Genomic DNA, 21,921 nt, shown 5'->3' on the forward strand with positions numbered 1-21,921 from the left:
TTCTGTGCCAGCCCTGGCCCACTATCCTCCAGACTTTCTACATGGAAGAATAAAATCTTATGTGAACAGCCTCTGTTGATTTCTGGTTTCTCGTGCATGTAGACAAACCCAATCCACATTTTAATGTAAAAAATCATGTTGGTGTTAAAATGTTCATAACCTGACATAAGCATGGGTAATTCATAAGAGTACTTCCATATGTTTAAAAGTCTTTTGGGTTTCATATATATTATAAACTGAAGATTTGCAATGTGGTGCATGCAAAAGCCAAATTGACAGTACAAACTTGAAGAATAGTCATTAAAATTTCCATTTAATTTGCATAATAAAATCTATCTTGAGTCAAAGAATAATAAAAAATATCAAAGAATAATAGAATAGTCAAGTAATAGAATAGTCAAAGAATAATAAAAAATGTATTCAGGAAGCTCATTTCATAATATTATTCTTAATTTCTTTTTTCTTGAGTACCAAATTTTTTAAGTTCCAATTTCCAAACTTCCAGAATAAATGCCCCTGATGTATTTTTAAGGAATCCTAGTAAACATATAACTTGGATAATGGATACAGAGAATGAGGAGGTCACTGATAATTTCCTCTGAAGTTACATGTTTAGAGGGTAACCAGCGTCTTTTCACAGAGTATGACTTATCCCCTAGCAGAATCTTGGTAAGATTCATTTTAGATGATCCTCAACCGACAAGTCTTCCTCGGGTTTCTGATAAGACCTCCAGGAAGCATCTTCCTCTGACCTATTTTGAAGGAAGTACAGGTATTTCCCAGGTCAAGTTTTCCCTGTGATGCCATAGGCTACTTCTGGACCCCTCTGGCTTGTTATCTTTAATGTGAATGAGATCATAGATTGATGATGGCAAACCCTTTAGAGCTTTCCGTGATACAAACAGCGCATTGCAGCACATACACCATAGGTTTGCCACCACTGCCCTAGATCAGCCTCCAGGACATACTTCAAGTTTCCTAGGTGGTATCCATGCATTGTTGTAGTGTGCAAGCAAGTGTGCAAGTAGTGTACAAGTGTTGTAGTGGGCAGCATAGAGAATGAATGATTACTCAGAGATGTGATTTAGTTCATTCATCTACAGGGCCCAGAGGCCCATCTCAACTGAGAGCCCCTAACATTAGGGAGACTCTCAGGAGAAGACCCAAAGCCAAGTACCTTCCAGCTTTTAATTAGAATATCTGTGTAAGTGGAAAAAGTAGAAGAAAAGCATTTTGGGCAAGGATCTGTCTCCAGGCTAAGTAGTTTTGCTTGGGCAAAGGGAAAGGAAAACAGCCAGACACAACATGCTTCACTAACCTAAACTTCTTGTTGTTAAACCATACATTTCTCACAGAGCCTGTGTGCTTTTGTTCTGGAGTTTAACCATTCACTCCTCAGCCAAGTCCCCCACTATGAGGCTGTAATTCATAAGGTCTGGAGTGAAGGACACACACTTCCCATCTCCTATCCTTTGAAAGCAAGAGCACAATGATTTCCTCTCCTCTCTCTTTCCTCTCTTCTCTCCCATCTCCCCTTTTCCCTCTTCTCTTCTATCTTCTTCCCTCTTTCTTCTTCCCTCTTCTTCTCTTCCTTCCCTCTCCCCTCCTTCTCCTTCTCCTTCTCTCTTCTTCTCCTCCTCCTCCTTCTTTCTCCTTCTTATTTCTTCTCACTCTCTCCCCCTCCATGATTCCTTTACATTCTACACTTTTGTCCAGGTCTTTTCAATTCCATCCATCCTTTTGGTTGGTTTATCTTTACATCTTCAAAGTGAATAAGGTCAAGAAGTTCAAAAACAGTTACTTCCCAAAGCTTTACAAGTTCTACACGAGTGATTTGGCAATTCACTTGGAATAAAGTTAAAGATCTTAGATCTGCAGTCAGGAGGCAGAGTCTTATTTTAGCCTGTCATATAGTATTCTGCCTACCAAGGATAGCATTTGAGCATCATTCCCAAAACATCATGATGAAGAACAGGTAACACTAAGGCTTTGTTAAAAGTCTTTACTTTTAAAAAACCATCAAATGGCAATTCTTATTTCTGAGGAACAGTTTTGCCCCTGGAAATCATGTTTATTTTTTCACAATTAGCTTAACTCAGTAGTGCCATGTAGATTCTAAAGGATCTCAGAGAGGTCCCCAATATAACCATCATTATTATGATCAAATGGGACTCATAAAGTATAATCAAATAGTTTAACCCCACACACACACTACTTGTTCAAGCAAGCTTTTATAGGGTAGTTATTTTCCTGTCCCCAGAAGAAATAAATATTGGACAAGCCTCATTTTTTTCTGATCACTCTCAGAAAACAAAACCATTTTTTGTCACAAAATTGTCTTGATTAAGTAATTAATCATAGTCAAATAATCACAAAAAGGCTTTCCAGTTACCTTGTCCTACTAGCAGAAGAAACAGAAGAGCAGAGCAAATGGAGAGACAGAAATTCAACCAATCTCATCTCATCCCTCACCCCCTACCTCCCTCTGCAGAAGCCCCCAGCCTGAAGTAGGCAATAGCTAGGGGAGGAGAAAGCTTTTACCTTAAATTAAATTCATCACTGCAGTGAGATATTTTAATTACCGACATGTGACCAACAGACGTTTTTTAATCTGAGAGGGACCATAAAGTTATCATATCTGTGCAAGTCTTTATCCAAGCATAAAGAAAGAACTAACTCTGTAAAGCAAGGAAAATAGGAAGTGGAGGTAAAGAATGTAGGTGTGTGTTTGTGTGTGTGTGTGTGTGTGCGCACACATGTGCACATGCACACGTGCATTTAAACCCATAATTACAACATTTAAGTCCCATTTTTTCAACATAACAGTTATACCTGCTGAAGCAAATTAATACTTATAAAAAATTAAAATCTAGTTTCTCTAAGAGTTAAACTGGGGCATGATTGCTGATGTAAAATTGGAACAGCGAAGGAGAGTGATGGGATCCCAACTGAATTCGGCCCGCCCTCATCCCTGTCCCAAGTTCCTAGGAATGACAGAGAACATATTTGCTAGAATAAATAAACCTACAGATGCAGGAGAAATACACAAAGCTCACTCTGTGGACTAAAATTCTTAAAATGGGAAAGCAGAGGCAATTCTGCTGATACTGAAAAAGACAATTCTAAGTAGTTCCAGGAAGGGATGCTCAAACTGGTGACAGCAACTCCAAGTCCAGAGACTGCAGACAGGAAACAAGTAGGGGCTCTGGCTCAGCATCCTGCATATCTTTCATTTATCATGGCATTTAAAACTGTTCTGTCTATAAAAATCTGATCCTCACTCTCCATTTTAGGTACTTAGACATGAAAGCTTTTGCTGGCCAAATTACAATTCTACTACGTCAAAGAAAAATATCTGAACCAATTAAGTTCATTACAATCTAATTAATCAGATGTAGTATAATTATATTCTTTTATCTCTTTCTTAGGGTCATTAATTTTTGAATGTCATATTTTATCTACTTAAACAGCTCATATATAGGCCTCCTTAGCTTTTCCATTTTTAAAATTTTAATTTATTTTTAATTGATACAAGCAATTGAATATATTTATAGGGTAGGATGTGATGTTTCAATATGTGTATATATTGTACAGTGATCCAATCAGGCTCATTAGCTTATCCATTATCTCAAATATTTAGCAATCCTTTCTAATGAGAACATTTACAATTCTCTCTTTTAACCATTTTGCACTACACATTATTGATAACTATAGCCCTCGTGCTGTGCAGAACAATTCCAAGGCGCATCCCTGTCTAATTGTAATTGTGTGCCAGTTGACAAATTTCTCCCCCATCCTTTTCCACTTCCTGTCCCCTCAGCTTTTGGTGACCATCATTCTCTCCTCTTCAATGAGTTCAGCTTCTTCAGATTCTACCTATAAGAACTTAAGTTTAAGGCATACAACACACACTACTTCCTTACACGTGGCCTTTCTTTAGCCTCTCAGTGGCTTTCACTTTAATATCAGTTTTGCATGCAAGAAAGGCAGAGAAGACATTGTGATGGCCCTTTGGTGGTGCTGTTGAGAATCCTCGGGTGAGGGCTTTCATGAACTAAGGAAACAATAATGGGAGTACTCCTGGTCATTTTAGTTTGCATAGATTTCAAGTTATATAGCTGTAGTTACGTAGCACCTCAATAAAGTCCAAATAAAATACCAAAACAAAATTCTACAACTTGGAATGTTATTACCAATAATTGCTTAGACTGATAAGACAACAGAGAACCCTGAGTGGCTTGAATTACTGCCGTCCTCTGGACGTAGATCCTCCATGGCTCCCCCAGCTTCAGGCACCATCAGAATAGGAACCCAATTATCTCACTGGCAAAACATGAGTGGTATGTTTCCAGATTCTGCCAAGGATTAAAGATTGTTCCTTTAAGATTCAGCTCAGCAGTTCCAAAAGAAGCCATCTCTGAACCTCCTCCCGACGCACTTCAGTTCAGGTATTCCTTATACCCCCTCACCCTTATCATCACAGCATTTACCCTGTGGCTGTAAGTCTCCATTTCTCCCAATGAACCTGTAGTTTTCTAATTACAAGAATGTTGTTTTAAATTATTACCCTAGAACTTAGCATAATATCTGGCAAAATAATAGAGCCTCTAGCTGGGTATGGTGATGCACACTTATAATCCCAGCACTTGTGAGGCAAGGGCAGGAGGATCACTGCAAGTTCAAGGACAGCCTGCACTACAAAGTGAGATTCTGTCTCTCAAAAAAAATAGAGCTTCAATAAATATTTGTTGAACTTTGTCCAGCCATCTGTTTAACCCTCCTTCTTTCCTTTCTCCATTCCTCTTCTCCTCTCACCTCACTCCTTCCCTCCTTTCTTTCCTTCCTTCTTTCCCTTCTTCCTTCCTTCCCCCTTTCCTTCCTTCTATAAATATTTATTGAGTATCCACTGATTCTAGGAACTGGGCATATAACAGGGAACAAAACAGACTTTAGTCTCTACTTTGGTGGAGCTTGTATCTTAGTAGTGGGAGACAATTAACAACTAAATAAGACTGAAATATGTCCAGTAATTCAAGTGACTTGAAGAAAACTAAAATAAAGAAAGGGAATCAAAAGGTATAATAAAAATGGGCTACTGAAATGTAAATGCGTAATTGGCTCTTTGAACACATAGGACTGTTCAGCAGGTACAGTAAGAAAGCAAACCTATTCTTCCTCATCACGGCACACCCTCAGCCATTGGCAGGCTGGCCCTTTCTCACGTTCTTTAATGAAAGATAAAAGAAGTCCCAGGACTTTTCTGCTTATTCTCAGATAATAGGAAAATTTTCTTGCTGTTTCTGTCTCAAGAGTCTCACTGAGAGAAGTCAAATGCCTAGTCTTATATAATAACAATGTGACCATGTTCATGTCTCATGGCTTGGGCTCATTTTTGTTTAGACTACCATAGTGGAAATGGGGACACAGTTGGCTTGCCAACTGTCTCTCTTGGAATTCTTCCTTATTCCCCTTCTTTGCGGGTGTGGGGATATGAGGAAGGGGAGAGAATTTAATGCAGGGACAATAGAATAGAATCTTGTCTGGATTTCCTGTACGCGTGCTATGTTTGACCCTCCCTGGCAGTGAAAGAAATTGAGAACTCACTTTCTTGATATGCTGTGGTAGATTTTAGAACCTTCCATGGCACATCCCAAGATGTAGGATGCCTCTAGCTGGACTTAAATTTCCAACCTCTACCCCTTGAATTCCAGCCAGTCCTTTTCCCATACAACACAAGGGTTGTCTCTGAAATGACTTCATGTTCTTTCTTTTCACCATGGCCCACACCTGAGCCACAAGAGCCACATCTGGGCTCCAGTACTCATACATCTGGCTCCAACCTGTCAGACAGGTAGCTGCCAGAGGCGGCTTCCTCTCTCCACTCTGCTTCTTCAGCTAGATTGATGGAGCCTGGTGTCTATAATTTCACTAAGAACCCAAGAGCTTTGCAGATAAGACTTAGAGCAACGTACTTTCCTGCACTCTCAAATTCTTCTTCTGGCTGCTTGCATTTCAGTTCTCTTATATTCTTCATGTAAGTGGGGACCTAACAGCACTATTTTATTTGGAGATTTTACATAAGTGACCTAATACTTAGCTGTGGCTTTTGAAATTATTGTTTTTGTACTTGGCCTTTTGAACCTTAGCCAAATATAGATAAAGAGAGCCCCATTCTAAATGCTGTTACAAATAAATGATGCTCACATTAGCCCCAGTAGCAAAATAAGAGCAAGAAGACTTTGAATCAGCTAGAGAGGACTGCTAGTGGTCATAAGCAGCATCCACTCAGCAGCAATCTTACAAATACCAAAACTGCTAAGAAGATGTTCAGGAAGGGAAACAGATGGAAAGGCTAGCCAGCCACATGTGTGGGTATAATTCAAGGAAACAGGAAAAATGTTTCCTTGATTTAAGGAAGGAGTTAAGGGGCAAGAAACCAAAGCCCAAACATACACAGTGAGATATACTCTACCCAAGCCAGACAAAGCAGTAATTAGGATGCAGCACAGAGGGATTTAAAAAACCACTGGACTGGCTCTTGTGCAAGTTGACACTCCAAGAGGTAGTCTGCAGAAGTATTTAAGATCTTAGGCTTTAGTGCCAGAGGATAAACATGGATTGTAATTTTTAATATACTTTCTAGCTGTTTGATCTTAAGTATTAAGCTTCACTGGGTCTCAGTTTCTCCATATATGCAAGGCAGTTGAGTTGCTCAGAGGATGAAATGAGGCACCCTTAATGTAAATGTATTACTGAATTACCTTATTTCCGCAATAAGATGCAATCACAGAGCAACTTTATTTAGATCAAGTTACACCTTTCATCCCATGGGCACAGCTAGTTCTCTCCTTCACTTGATGGAAATTTTAGGTCAGTCTCATCGCATTTCTGAGCCAATAAAATCTCAAGGATCTCATCCCACTTTTGAAAGTTCCCAGTGCAGTGAAATCATATCACTTAGTCTATTACGTGTAAGCTTCCTCTTTTCCCAACTCAGCTCTGCCTTGGGCCCAGGACTAGAATTTTGCTCATCACTGGGTCCTCTGCTGCTTCACTTTTCTGCTAATGGATTCCTCCTCAGTCTCGCTGACAGAGAGCAGGTGTAAAGGCTTAGTGTTGCATGCCCCTTACTCTCTGGGCCTGCATTCGTACTGTGGGCTTGGAGAACCTTCAAAATCAATTCCTCCTCTCCTAGAGGACTTTTCAACTGCTTTCAGGCATTCTCTTACTGAGGATCTTCAACTGAGGCTGACTAGAAGCTGCAAAGTTTCTCCTGCTAGCTGATATAACTACTCTTCCTAAGCTTTGGGTATCTGATAGGTCCTTAGCTCAGGGTCTCTTTGCACCCCCACTCCTGGCAAACTTTTCAAGAGGGCTCCAGAGGATTTCTCCCTATTGCTCCCACAGGTAACTCCCGCTCATAAATGGGTGGCCTCTGCTATACATTTTCCAGGGATAGCTCACTCCCTTTCTCCTTCTGTTCTGCCGCATCAGGCATGGCCGGTCATGTTTAGTTTCTCAGGCATATACTGTTTACCAGGACCATATGTTCTCTAAATTTCAGGACACACATATTAATCTGAGTGACTCCCCTGAATCTCCTCTCAACTGCAAAAGAAGGCACATGCCTCCCACAACTAAGTCTTCTGATTCTTCAGTCCCTAGTCTTCAGGAATATAACTACTAGTACTAATTTAACTTAGTTTATAATCTCTCAGCAGGTTTTATCTAGGTAGTCCGGTAATTTGCTTTATGGTTTCTGTGTGGTTCCTGCCAATGATCAGGAGCATCTTTAAATAGTCTTTTAAGTCTCTATCACAACTCTGTGACCACAGAAAAAGGGATTTATCCACTCATTACATGAGGGCCTATAGGCCCTGTACGCATATCCCTTCCTTCCCTGTATTCTTGGAAACTTGACTGAATCACATATCATCTGGAAATCTAGTTGTAGAGCTACATTAATAATATCTTTCTTGCCAGCTTGATGGTCTTTTGTGAAGAATAAACACAAATATGGGTGGAGAAATACTTTATACATAAAAAGTCTAATAGAGAAAAATGTAACTTATTAAAATATGAGAATAACATTTTCATCAAAAATAAAAACACTTCAGTGGATTTCCTTCCTAACTGATACTCTAAAGCTGGTAGGAAGGACAGAATTGCTATGGCCATCAACAAAAAGACATAGAGAAGGCAAACATTATTATACATCTTCTGTTAAACCTCAGACTTGACCACTATAGTGCATAGAATCTAGGGGAAGAAATGTTTGAGGGTCCTACACCTTAATTTCATTTTACCTCACTTTTTCCTACCATCCAGAGAGACCATTTTGAAATCAAAAGTAAAAGTCTTTTAAAGGTGAAAGACGCTAAGTACATGCCAAGCAATGCTTGTGTTGCCCAACTCTCTTGTTCCAGTCACAGTCATGCTAAAAAAGCATGGGTTCCGGGAGAGTGGAGTAAGGTGATTACTGACTGAGTTGAGCATCAGACTCAACAGCTCCACCCATATGCTAGCAAAGGACCAACAGGGCAGCTTGGTGCAAAGGACGAGGAGTGGGTGGAAACTGAGAAACCTCAGATTGCTGCTCAGAACAAGGCTGTAAGGCAAGGGAAAAATCTGAGGGCAGACAAAAGAAAGTGAGAGAGAGGGAGACAGAGGGAGAGAGAGAGAAGGAAAGAAAAAAAGAAAGAGAGAGAGAGAGAGAGAAAGAAAGAAAGAAAGAAAGAAAGAAAGAAAGAAAGAAAGAAAGAAAGAAAGAAAGAAAGAAAGAAAAAGAAAGGGCTGTTGTTACAGTTTGAATTTGAAATGTCCTCCAAAACTTATGTGATGAAGGCTGGGTTGCTAGCTGATGGGCTTTCTGGAAAGTGAGTAGATCACCAGGGCTCTAACTTCATCAAGTGGTTTAATCCATTGATGGGATAATAATCTGATGTCATTATTGGGAGGTAATGGCAATAGGAGATGGGGCCTCGTTGAAGAGAGTAAATTGTGGGGATGAGTGACCCTACACTGTAATACACAAAGGAGTAAGAACCCTAGCAGTTAGTAAAGCCCAGAGTGTGTCTGTGGATGACTGACATGTAGAATGCAAACTGAAGAGAGAAGACATTGGCACTGGCTGGTGCCAGATGTGGGTGGTACTAACCAATAGGCTTGTAGCCTGAACTGAATAAAAAGGGAAAGAAGGAAGAAGTTGTCCTTTTTTCTTGGGATGACCTCCAATCTTTGCCATTGCCTTTGGAAGTTTGTCTCCAGTTCCTTCAGGCTTCCAGTGCAGACTCTTGTACCTCCCAACAGAGACCCTTCCGCCTTCCAGCACAGACTAGCACCAGACTCTGTAGCGAGCTCCAGGGCCTCAATCTTCCACAGAATCCTCCAGCTCTCCAGTGGCAGACATTTTTGCATTTTTGCATTTTGCATTTTTCCACTGCTGATCTGGCAGCCATTGAGACTCTTCTGCCTCTAGTCTTGTAGGCCTACCTAGCAAATCCTCTGTATAATCATGCTTTTTAGATAAATCTGTTCCTTAAGTGAGTCCTAACTAATACAGGGAACTGTATCTGATCCCCCATCACCTCCTTTCTGGCTCCTTTTCTCTTTTCTTCTTCCTGGCTGCTATAAGATGAGCAGCTCTCCTGGACTCTGCCTTCCACCACGATGTTCCTGCTCTCCACAAACCTGAAACTCTGAAACTGTGAGCCAGAAGAAATCTTTCCTTTTAGAGTTGATTTTCTCAGGTATTTTTGACACTGATTAAAAAAATTGATGAACAGAGATGCAATGAGAAATACCTTGCTTTAAAGCTGCCTTGGTTTCTGTAAGTTTATTCATTCTATATCGAAGCTTCTGTAACTTTATAATAAATCTATTTTTCAGGCTGTTCTTATTATTCTCTGCCCAAGGAGAGAATAGAAAGGGAAGAAATTGCACTGCCACGGTGAGATAATCCGTTGCTATTACTCTGAAGAACACATATCCTTCCAGAACAATTTCCAGTATAGAAATATGTATCTGCCTAGCTTGTGGGGGCAGAATATGATACAAACTAGTCTTCTCATCACATTCACATCCATCATTGTCCTAAGCAGCTCTTCAGGCCCCAAATCCACCTGCCCAGGCTGAACTGCGTCTTCATCTAGCCCCAAAGCCTCTGACATTGTAGAACACAATTTGCTAGTCTTTTAGAAGTTGAGCTCCTGCCTCATGTTTACTGGACAGATACCAAAGCAGACATATTGTAACTCACACACAGTAATTCACACAGAAACTAGAATGTAATGCATATTCATTTTGTAACTGGGTCACACAAATGTTATCAGAATATTAATAGCACGTTTTAATTTCTTGACACTCCACTTGAGTGTTTTGTTCTTGAGACAAGAACAAAAGACTCAAGTTCAAATTTCAATCCATTCCCCAGCTGTGTGACTTTGAGTAAATTTGTTAATTTCTAGGACTCTCTTTCCTCCCTGTAGAAGATTGATGATAATACCTACCATGGGTTACTGTGGAGACTAAACAAGACCTGTAGCAAGCTGCTACTGCAGCAGCAACAACACTGCCATAGTAAAAATTTCTTGAGTGCTTGCTATATGCCAGTTTGGATGTTGAATGTCCCCCAAAATTCCATACATTAAAGGTTTGGCCCCCAGGGTGGCATTATTGGGAACTACTCATGACCTTTAAGAAGTATGTCCTAGTGGGAGTTATGAAGTCATTCAGGGGTGCCACTAGGCCATTAGGGATATGTTCTCAAAAGGGGCTATGGAGCCCCAGTCTCCCAATGCCTCTCTGCTTCCTGGCTCAGAATGTGACCTCTCACTGACATGCATTCTCACAATAGGATGCCAACCTCACCAGAGCCCTAAACTAATGGAGTCACCTGAGTTTGGACTTGAACCTCCAGGTCTGTGAGCCAGGATAAACCTCTCTTTACTTCAGAACACCCATGGCAGGTATCTCATTATGCTGACTGTATTAGTCAGCTACCCATCACTGTGACAAAATGTCCGAGATAAAAACTTTGGGACATAAACAACTCATTTTGGCTTATGGTGTCAGAGGTTTCAGCTGATAGTAAGTTGGCTCCATTGCTTTCATGGCAGAAGGTCGTGGCAAAGGAAAGCTGCTCACCGTTGGGAGCGGCTAAAACTGGACAGTAATCACACATGCAGGACTAAGCCAGTCCAAGAACACAGGAGCTCCTTGAAGCACATAAACAAGCCCTTGTAGCTTGTTAACTGATTACTAGGCAGGGAGACTGAGATTAATCAACTTCATAAATAAATAAATATATAAATAAATGCTCTGCTGTTCTTGGTCAGTTCCCCTTCTCCACTCAGGAGAGAGAGGACCTCCGCCTGACCCCAGCTTTTTGCCTCTTGTCTATTTTTCCCTCATTCTCACCACCATTCTTTCCCAGGGTACAGCAAGAACCCAACAGACCCGTACATAGCAGCCAGGAAACAGAGAAAAGAGAGAGACTGAGAGAAAGGGGTCATTAAGCAAACACAGTCCCCAAGGTTATGCGCCCTTCACATAGGCTCTTTGTCTCATTTCCAGCATGCCCCAGTAAAGTCATCAAATTATGATCTCATCAATCTTCTACTGATGACACTGAAGGTCTCATCCTCCAATCACTTCCCATAAGGCCGTCAGCAACCAAGCCCTCAACCCTATTTGCCTTTTGGGAGATACAGACCCAAATCGTAACATTTGGCAAAAAGATAAATAATATAGCCAGACACTATGTTAAGCACTTGCTTTATTTAATTCCCCCAATAACCTTATGAAGTAGATGCACTGCATAGGTAAATGTGCTGAAGCACGGAGTGGCTAGGTCATCTGCCTACGTAAGTAATCTAGCTAACGAGGAGTACGATGCTGAAAAATGCTCCTCACCTTACTTTTTCATGTTTCATTATGACAAAGACGTTAGTATTTTTCAGCAACTACTTACTGGAGGTTCATCAGTTCCAAGTCGCCAGTATGTTGAATTACACAGTTTTTTCACTTTCTCAGGACCCTCTATATCATAATCTTTGGGAAAAGCTTCTCTGTTATGATGCCTGAAAAAAATTAAGTGTCTGTTAAGGGATGAATTTTATTTATCGTGCATTGCTTTTAAATTTTAAAAATCATCTTATTATGGCTTGTGTCTAGATGTCCCCCTAAAGTCTCCTGCAAAGGTGGGACTTTTTCAGAGGTGGCTAAATCTAGTAAGTGTGACTGATTCATGGTGCAACGTCGGGATTAAAGGTGCTGGAATTAAAGTGAGTGATTACTAAATCAGTCCACCGATTGGTTTGTTACCATGCTAATCCCATAGCCTCGATGCAATATAAGGGACAGAAAGAGGCTTGTCTTGTCTCTTGTCTCTGCCTGCTCACTGTGGACTATTTCTATTCTCGATGCCCCTCTGCCTCGTCACCCTGCCTTGGAGCCAGCCGATTATGGACTGAAACCTCTACAAACTGTGAGCTAAATAAACCTTTCCTCTCTTGTGGGTATTGGGTATTTTGTCTCAGCAAAGAGAAAAATCACTAAGACACATCCAAGGAAGACTTACCGTATTTGTGGCACGGTGTTCATTACAAATTTGTTGAATTTGTGAGAAGTAAAACATATTCCATCTCTTTTCAGGTAATGCCAAGGCTACTATCTAAAAGCAACTTATGTGATAAAACTAATAATATTGCAGAAGTACAACTTATCCAACACAGTAATTATTCAGTAACTCCATTGAACTGAATCTTATTTAATAATGTATATTAGTTGTTGACAGTAAATCTAAAATAAGACATGGTAATATCTTAGAAAGGCAACTTGCCACTTTAGAAATTCTCTCTACCGTGAATTTTAATTACAATTTTTTTCAGAATGAGCTAGCAAAGTATTTGTTCATATTGATTTACAACCAATGCTCACTGCTTCTAAAGATCATCTAGGGGAAGCTGACAGTTAAACATAAGTTTAAAAAACATTTGTTAGAAATATAGATGAAAAAGGAAAAAATACTTTAAATATCTTGGCTAAAAGAGTCTGTAGGAGTAATTTTTAAAAGGAGGGATTTGGGGATAAGGAATGAAAATGGGCTATTGTGGCTGGCAATAGAAGTAGCTGTTTTCCTAAGTGAAATAAAGGAAGCTGAGACCAACCATTTCTCAGAAGAGGCCTCTATTAAGGCTAGGACTGTGTAAGAGACACTCAAGTATCCAAGATTCTATCCATCCTTTTGTTCATTCAGCAAATATGTTCAAGGATCTACTGCTATGGCTTGAATATAGTTGAGCTTTTCTTTGTTTCCATTTTCCCTAAAATGATTAGAGAAGTAATAACAATACATCCTAACATTTTCATATTACTTAAGCTTTTAAAATAAAGGGAAATAGCCAGGCGTGGTGGTGCATACCTGTAATCCTAGCACTCAGGAGGCTGAGGCAGGAGGATCATGGCAAGTTTGAGGCCAGCCTCTGCTATAAAGTCAGCTCAAGGCCAACCTGATCTGCATAGTGAGACCTTGTCTCAAAAAGACAAAAAATAATAAAACAAAATAAAGGGAAAGACCCTTCATATACTATAAAGCATCACAAATGCTTATGTAGAGTAAATACTAATCAAGTTGGTTATATCAATTTATACTTTATTTTTTATAATTGAACTTAATTTTTCCTCCAAGCCCTATTTGCCTGGCGGGGGGACTTTAATCTTGCTCATTTCAGGGTTTCTTCCAGCCCTAAAGGGGTTTGTGGTACCATGACACCAAGAATCCACCTATGCTGTCATTGTTGCTTTTTTTTTTTTTTTTGGTAACGGGAATCGAACTCATGACCTCAGGCTTGCCAGGGGTCTACATAAGGAGACTCTCTGAGATCAGACAGGCAGGTAAGTGCTTATGCCACTGAGCTATACCCCTGGCCACTGTCATTGTTGCTTCTTGCCTGCTTCAACAGAAGCATCCTCATTCCCCAGTGGTCTTCCATCATGGATCCATCGAAGATGCTGAGCATTGCTTCATACATTTCTTACACATTTGTATGTCTTCTTTTGAGAAACATCTGTTTAGGTCTATTGCCATTTTTAAAAGAGCTATTGGGGAGGTTAGTGGGTTTTTCTTTTTCCTGTTGAAATGTTTTGTTATGTCTGGTCTGGTCTGATTTGCTTCGGTTTGGTTTGGTTTTGGTTTTCGGTTTTTTGAGACAAGGTCTCCTTATGCAGCCCAGACTAGCCTCAAATTCTCAATCCTCCTGCCTCAGCCTACTGTGTGCTTCTCAGAAGCTATTGAGTTTCTTGAGTTTCTCACTGTCAGAGTCACTCACTGATCCCTGGACACGATATCTGACACCCACAATTTAAGGGAGAAGAGGATTATTTTGGCTCATAGTTTCAATCCGTGACATGCTGCCCCTAAGACAGAAAGAGAACGGCAGATGGGTACAGCGGAGGAAAAGATGCTCAACCGATGGCAGCCAGGAGCCAGAGAGACAAGGGAGGAGCTGGGCATGAGAGTACACCCTTTCAGGTTGCACCCCAGGGGATCCCTCCAAGAAGGCCCCACTTCCTAGCAGCAAGCCAGGTATGAGATCCCCGCGATGCAGTCACTCTCCAAATACACATGACATCTGGGAGCCATTTCAGATATAAACCATAACATACATATTCTGAATACTAAATCCGTGTCAGAGGCAAAGTTTGAAAATATTTTCTCCCCTTCTGTACATCTCCTCTCTACTCTGTTGTTTCCTTTGCTGTGCAGAAACCTTTCAGTTTGACAAGTCCCATTATCTATTATTGGTTTTGTTGCCTGTGCTTCTGAGGTCTTATTTAAGCAATCTCTGCCCATTTCAATGTGCTGAAGCATTTCCCCTACATCTTCTTCAATTAGTTTCATAGTTTCTGGTGTTGCATATACACCTTTGACGTATTTGGAGTTGATCTTTGGAATTTGTGAAACAGAGGTCTAGTTTCATTCTTCAGCATGTGGATATCCAAATTTCTCAGCACCATGTATCGAAAATACCATTTTTCTCATGCATTTAACTTCTAAAATGCTGCGATTGGCCCCCTAAATTTAGTTTACAGACATTAATGGGTTGAGTCTACAATCTGAAAAATATTGCTGTAGACTATCAGTCATCCACCATGTTTGGGGAGGAGACCAATTTGAACTCCTGCAGACCGACAGACATCTAGTAATACTTAGAGACATTTTCAGTCCTGGCATCTGGGAAGGGTAGATTCCTGCCAGTAGCTGTCAGTGATGCTGCTAATCACCTTGCAAAGCACAGGAAGCCACCCACAAGAAAGGTATCCAGCTCCAAATGTGATAATGAGGTTGAGAAAGCTCTACAGAATAAGTGCATCCGGGTTCTTAGGTCTGTAGTTCCAAACCTGAGTGCTTCATGAAACAACCAAATTTCTCCCCTAAAATGGCTGGGGCCAATATAAAGTTTCCAACTGTTTTGATAAGAACATTCAAAATAATCATCTACCACCTTTAATAAGAGCTCTGACATCAAAATTTACTAAAAAAAAAATCTTATAGTCCTTCAAACTCAATAATTTGGCAATATGAAAAATATGTTACCTGGTCATCAGACATCCTGTTTTATTTTGGAATAATAGGAAAAACCATAGCTGACTAGCCCTAGTCAAGCTCACAGTCTTTTGTAGATATTAATTCATCCAGACTCACACTTAACAGGATCTGATCAACACTGATTTCAAGGCCTGAGGCTCTTGAATAAAGGTATTTTGTGTTGCTGACTGAGGGAAGCACTGGGCCTCTGAGGTCAGACAGGCAGGTGCAAGCTGATCATCTTGCCACAAGGAACAGCCACCGGGTTTCTTGCCAGTGGTGCTAGAATTTTCCTTAAGAAACAGCCTTGCTTCTGCTGAGGACCTTGCTCTGCTGAGGACACATGCCCTCTGTTTTAACTCCATAAGGAAGGAGCAGAATGCTATGGCTACGTCTTTATGAGACTGCTTTATGTGAGACATCTTTAATTACCAGTAGATGAAATATGTCTTTTCTATCCTTCTGTTTAAGAAATGATACACCAATTGTTAAACATAGCATATGGGCGTCCATTCCTTTCTGCCCAGGTGCCAGCACACCTGGCAAACCAGAATGGAGTCGCTTGTGCTAAGTGCTATGTAACCCAAATGAGCTTTGAAAGGGGCCTGTTTTCTAAAAACACGGTTTTCAAAAACCTCAGTCCACTTGAGTCTGTGTGGTAGGGAAGCCCCCTCTATCTTAACTCCACAAGGAAAGCAACTTGAAATGACCAATCCACTTTTGGTTCTTTGTTTCTGCTTTCTTCCACCTTTTTCTACCTATAAAGCCAATTTTCTTTACTTGGTTCAGTGGAATACTGACTCTATTTCTCAGAAAGAGATACTGCCTGCTTCCAGAGTTACAGATGAAAGCCCATTCAACCTTTAAATTAAATTAGCTGTAATTGTGTGTTTTAATACTATGACTAGAATCAGGACTAGGGAGAGGGCTGATGGGACAGAATCCAAGCTGAAAACTATTAAAAGGAGTTTGGACACCTGATCCTGTAGTCAACAATGTTATTTGGAATGGTTTTAAGAGAGTTCAGGGTACGTCCAGGAAGGCAGAGACCACCACAAGTAGGTCTCATTCTGGATAAGCGCACAACATGCAGAGTTGGTACACAGGTCACAGCCACCCTCTGGGCACCCAGTATTCTGAGCCCACAGACCTCAAATTCTCTGTCTCTCTCATCCCAGGCTTAACACGTGTCATTTTAAGTCATGACATGTTACAGAGATCTGTTGAATCAGTTTGTAGACCGGGAGTTCCTCCATGAGAGCTGGGTAATTCCACATGAACTCAGGTCTGCAAGCCCTCTTTAAGTAAATATATTTCTGAAGTGAGTTTCAGGACTGAACAATCTTGAGACCAGGCTTGTATGCCAAACAGTAACCCACAGCATCCCCAGACAGTCCTGTGCCAGGAGGGCCCAGCTCCCTGTGCAGGACCCAGTGGGATTAGGCCATGGGAATCTCCTCACTAGAATGGGGACAAGTTACATTGTGGGTGTCAGTGGTTCCATGTTTATGTGGATGAAGCAAAGTGGGGGTTTGCAGAGAAACCAACACCTTTATCACTGTCCCACCTTTCACATTTTATACTTATCCATTAATGTATCTACTTTGACCACGAGTTTCTTAGACAGAAGGATTATTTATTATTTATCTATGTGAACTTCATGACTAGCATAGTCTGACACATTGCAAATGCTGTTTCAATTTTTCTTGATTGATTGATTGATTGATTGATTGACTAGTTCTGTACTTTGTTACTGTCACCTTAACATACATGCTGAAAGCAGAGGTTTTCAAATGTGTCTGTAAAAATGAAGAGTATCCTGGCTCAGCCCGCAAAATCACACATAAAGAAGGAGTGATTATGCATGGAGAAGCCTGTTCTTTGCAACACCAAACTGTCTCCAGAGGAATTATAAGTCTACTTGCTGAATGGGAAAACTCTCAGTATACATATGCATAACACAGACTGCAAAGGGGTTTGAATCTGAGCAATATCTGACATGAGAACAATGGGATTCTGAGCTGAATCCTAGCTTCTGGTTATTTGACAAGAGACAGATTTCCTTTGCAGATTTCAAAGACGTTAAAAATGTTTAGTTAAGGCTCCAGATGGCAGAATATATTAACTTTAAATTTTAAAATTATTAATGTAGCTCACAACTGTGCTGTCAGCTATTGTATTTTCTGATGTAAATGTAGTGCAAAAGAGGAGAAAAAGATACCTTTTCTATTAGGCTTTATAATCATGTGCTATCTAAAACTTTAAAAGAAAATTACCCTTGAGAATCACCTACATTCCAAACATATTAGAAGTATAATATCAATAGAAGCAAATACTGCGAGGAAATGTTTGACAGTCCTCTTTAAAGATTTCATGGGCAGAAGATTTACATGCAAAGGTAGTGTTATTTGGTAGCACATCCATCAAAGTGACAAATGAAGACTTGAGATATTTTGCAGTATCATAAAGGAAATCTTACATTCTTGTGAGAAACAGTGACATTTCAGACTTATGAAGGACTTTGTTTTTCAATGTGTCTCATGCAGTAACTTGTGCATCTGTACCACGAAATCACAAAATCCAAGGCCTGTCTTAGCTACTTATCTCATTGCTGAGACAAAACACCCAGTGCCTAAAGTTAAGGGAGGAAAGGTTTATTTAGCTCACAGTTTGTAGAGGTTTCAGTTCATAATCTGCTGGCTCCATGGAAGGGTGGTATGGCAGATATGCAGAGCAGAGCCAGTTCATAGCAAGCAGAAGACAGCAAAAGCAAGCAAACAAGTTACCTTAACAGTGTCTTTCTGACCCTTTTGTCTTACGTAGGCTACTCAGAATGGGTAGCACTCACACCCTTAATCCTAGTGCTCTTGAGCCTAACATCACACACAGTGAATCATTTCTAGCCTCACACACTCTAGATCAGATCATCTCTGAAAAAGCCCCACCTATGACAACATGAGGCTCTAGGAGGACATCTAGACACAAGCCATAATAAAGCCTAAACTGCATCTAAAAGGAAACAAATAAATAAAGACAAATCATTTTCTTCATGCACCATTTATTGAGTGGCATGTAAATAATACCTATCACTATTATGAATGTTCTTTATTGAAAACCTTCAAAAGCAGGAGGCCATATGCAAAATATCAGAAGAAAATAAAATTGTCATTCTGGTTAACACATGACTTTGAAAACAGTGGAAGGGACACGTATTAAATAGATTGACACTGCAATTGATTATCCCACCTGGGACATCCTCAAAGGAAATAAGGTACCAAGTCCGCCAGGAAGGGTGACGACCAGCACTGCTCTGTGATACCTAAGGATGGATGTTCTGTTCCCTTATGTTTAGACAGTGGATTTCTGGAATCTTCCAATTCTAGAGCACTTTGTAGGGTTTCTTTGAATTTGCACTCCTATGGACAGCTAAAGACCCTGGGTGGTAGAAGGATGGAACTAAAGAGAGTTTTTCAAAGTGTGCTATGCATAGTCAGAAGAACACTCTGACAGCTTATCTGGCATGTGTTGGCTTGGAAATCAGTTGCCCCTCCATGCCTCAAAACAAAAGTGCACAAACACCTGATTGCCTGTATAAGTGCCCATCTGTATAGTCTTACTATTACCCTAGAATAATATCAAAAGATTGTGTTATATGAGTTTAATGCTATTTTAATGTGCATTTCTGTGATCTCATGAGTTGTACACATTGAGTAGATAATCCAAGGTTATTTGGTTTCAGAACAATTCACTTTATTTACCTTAGAAACAAATGCATAACCTTCACTTCATACATAGAATCTAGAGTTAAGACTTTGATGGTAAACACAGCTATACCAATGCACATTTGTCTCCTTTTCTTTCAAGAAGTCATTAAAAAGCAGCAAAAGAAATGGAAAAATTAAGGTCAAAGTAAATTTTTGGCAAAACCAGAAGTTATAATCCCCCGATTATATACTGTGCAAAGGCTATAGAAAGCAGCCAGGATCCAGTGAATGACAAGTAGAAGAAGTACAGACAAGGCTCTGGTGAGAAGGCTCAATAGACTGCCAGAGGTCGGAACTGTCAGCATGCCAGCTGACCAAATCACACTTCCTGTGTGTGCAGATAAACACTTGGACCAACAACAATGAAAAATGATAGGTAAAATATATGCCTTAACATTGCAAAACATTAAAAGCACTTAAGTGCTCAAAACCAGTGGGAAATTTCCAGGCCAACTATTGTAACAGAGGGGTAAGCAGAACCGCAAAACACCAAGTGCTCTCTAGGATATCTGCCAAACATCATGCTTGGTCAATTGTTATATAGTATAAATAAATCAAAGAGCAATATAAAAGGTATACAGTATGAAACAGGGAAATAGATCTTTTATAAGTGGGAAGGCAAACAAGAAATGGAAGGAAGGAGAAGAGAGGAGTGGGAAAGAGGATGAGAAAAAATTAAAATGTGTTCTGTACATGTACCACCTCCCCAGGATGAATGTAATCATTATGTACTGCAAACATATACTAATAAAAAGAACCTTTCACTTAAAGAAAAAGAAGTTTAAAGACATTAGGGCTAGGGGGACAAAGAATAGCCTAGAGGCCACTTTAGGAGGAGAGTTTACAAGAAAAGATTCCATCTGTGGTAGACATTATATTCATCAATACCACTTCTCCTTATTTTCCAGGAATACAGGAAGGTAACATTCTCAGATCTTGTACTTAATAGGCCATTTGACTAGTTCTGGCCAATAAAAAATATGAGCAGAGATTATATGCATCATTTCTGGCCTGAAAGAATAAAACTCTTCAGCAGTTTTTAACTCTTTTTTTCCTCCTGCCAGAACAAGAGATTATTTTCTAGATGATTATCATAGTCTGTTTTCTGAATCTATAACAGAATACCACAGGGTGGGTAGTTTGTAAACAAAAGAAATTTATTTCCTACAATAATAGAGAATGTTATCCGAGTATGAAGCGCAGTATCAAGGTGCCAGCATCTGATTATGACACTCTTCCTGTGGCTTTGATAACTAACCCACATCCAATACAATGACATTCATGAGGCTAAAGCTCTCATGACCCTGTACCTCTTACAGGTACCATGTACCAGTACCATCACAATGGCAGTTAAGCTCCATGTGAGTTTTGAGTGGGACATCAAATCATAACACTGATGGTGGGTCTCAGTCTGCCTGAGTTCCAGAATACCTGTGTGGAGGAGTACCCATTCCCTACCAAAAAACCCTCAAGACATTGTGAGAATCAGAAATAAACCTTTATGTGATATGCTACTGAAATCTGGAGGGCTGGAGCTGGGGATTTAGCTCAGCGGCACAGCACCTGCCTGGCAAGCGCAATGTCATGAGTTCAATTCCTGGTACCGGAAAAAAAAACAAAACATAAAAAAAAGAAAATGAAATCTGGAGGGTTGTTTATTATCACAGATTAAGCCTCACCTAGGCTAACAAAGAAATTTATACTAGAAATGGAGCAAGTGCTGGTGTAACAAAAATCTAAAATATATGGCATTGGCGCAAAGCCAGATAGAAAAGAATGGGAACTAGAACAGTCAAACATTCACTAGTCACAATAAGTGAGAAGTCAAACGATGTACCTAGTGATAGTGGAAAAGAGATCAGAAAACTGTTAGTTCTCTATGTGAATTGTTCCTGGCGGTATTTTTTCCCCTAGTATTTAAGAAATAGAATCAATTCAAAAAATAATTTGCTGATTTTCACAAAGAAAAGGAAAATTAGGATTATATAAATTTATGGCATTGGAAATATTTACTTTTGCTCTAAAAAGAACCACAGCTAGACTTAGTAAAGAAACTATGCCATGAACAATGATCTAATCCTAGACTTTTTACTGTGACTGCATGAAATTTGGGTCATTTTCCTTGCAAATGGATGAGCTTAGTGTGCAAATGGGAAGACAGACCTGCCTGAAGAGTACAGCACCAAGTGCACATGGAACGTTCATAAAATTAAGAAAATATATTTCAATACATTCTCTGATCACCTGCAACAAAACTAGAAATGCATAACATTTTAAAAGCTCTTTCTTCAATCAGGAAATATGTGAACACTTTATCAAACAGGTCAAGTCAAATCAATGCCAAGTTAAATTGCTGAATTCAAAAATACAAAAGACACACTGGGTATAATAATCCATAGGATACAGCTAGTGTACAGAAAAAAATTTTAAACTTTAAGTAGTATTTATATTCCTGAATATAAGTCAAGGAAAATAAATAAATGAAACTTCATATTCAAAAACCTAGTCAAAAGACAAGCAAGCCAGAAGATCTCAGAATGCCAAAAAAAATTAAATGAGTTATAAAGC

General features: G+C 39.8%; 1 protein-coding gene across 3 annotated transcripts in view; it reads right to left on the bottom strand.

Moving 5' to 3' along the window:
- Nucleotides 1–21,921, bottom strand: part of LOC102030467 (chromosome unknown open reading frame, human C9orf135) — a 74,743-nt gene that overhangs the window by 38,931 nt on the left and 13,891 nt on the right. For all 3 annotated transcript variants that reach the window (XR_001234831.1, XR_001234830.1, XM_005388557.2), the window contains exon 2: nucleotides 11,972–12,080. Coding sequence is in view for 1 of the 3 variants with exons in the window: in XM_005388557.2 (XP_005388614.1) it covers nucleotides 11,972–12,080 (109 nt within the window). In the remaining 2 variants the exon portion in view is untranslated. The remainder of the gene's footprint in view (nucleotides 1–11,971; nucleotides 12,081–21,921) is intronic.

This window comes from Chinchilla lanigera, unplaced genomic scaffold (assembly GCF_000276665.1).
Source record: "Chinchilla lanigera isolate Chin_1 unplaced genomic scaffold, ChiLan1.0 scaffold00033, whole genome shotgun sequence".
Taxonomy (NCBI): domain Eukaryota; kingdom Metazoa; phylum Chordata; class Mammalia; order Rodentia; family Chinchillidae; genus Chinchilla; species Chinchilla lanigera.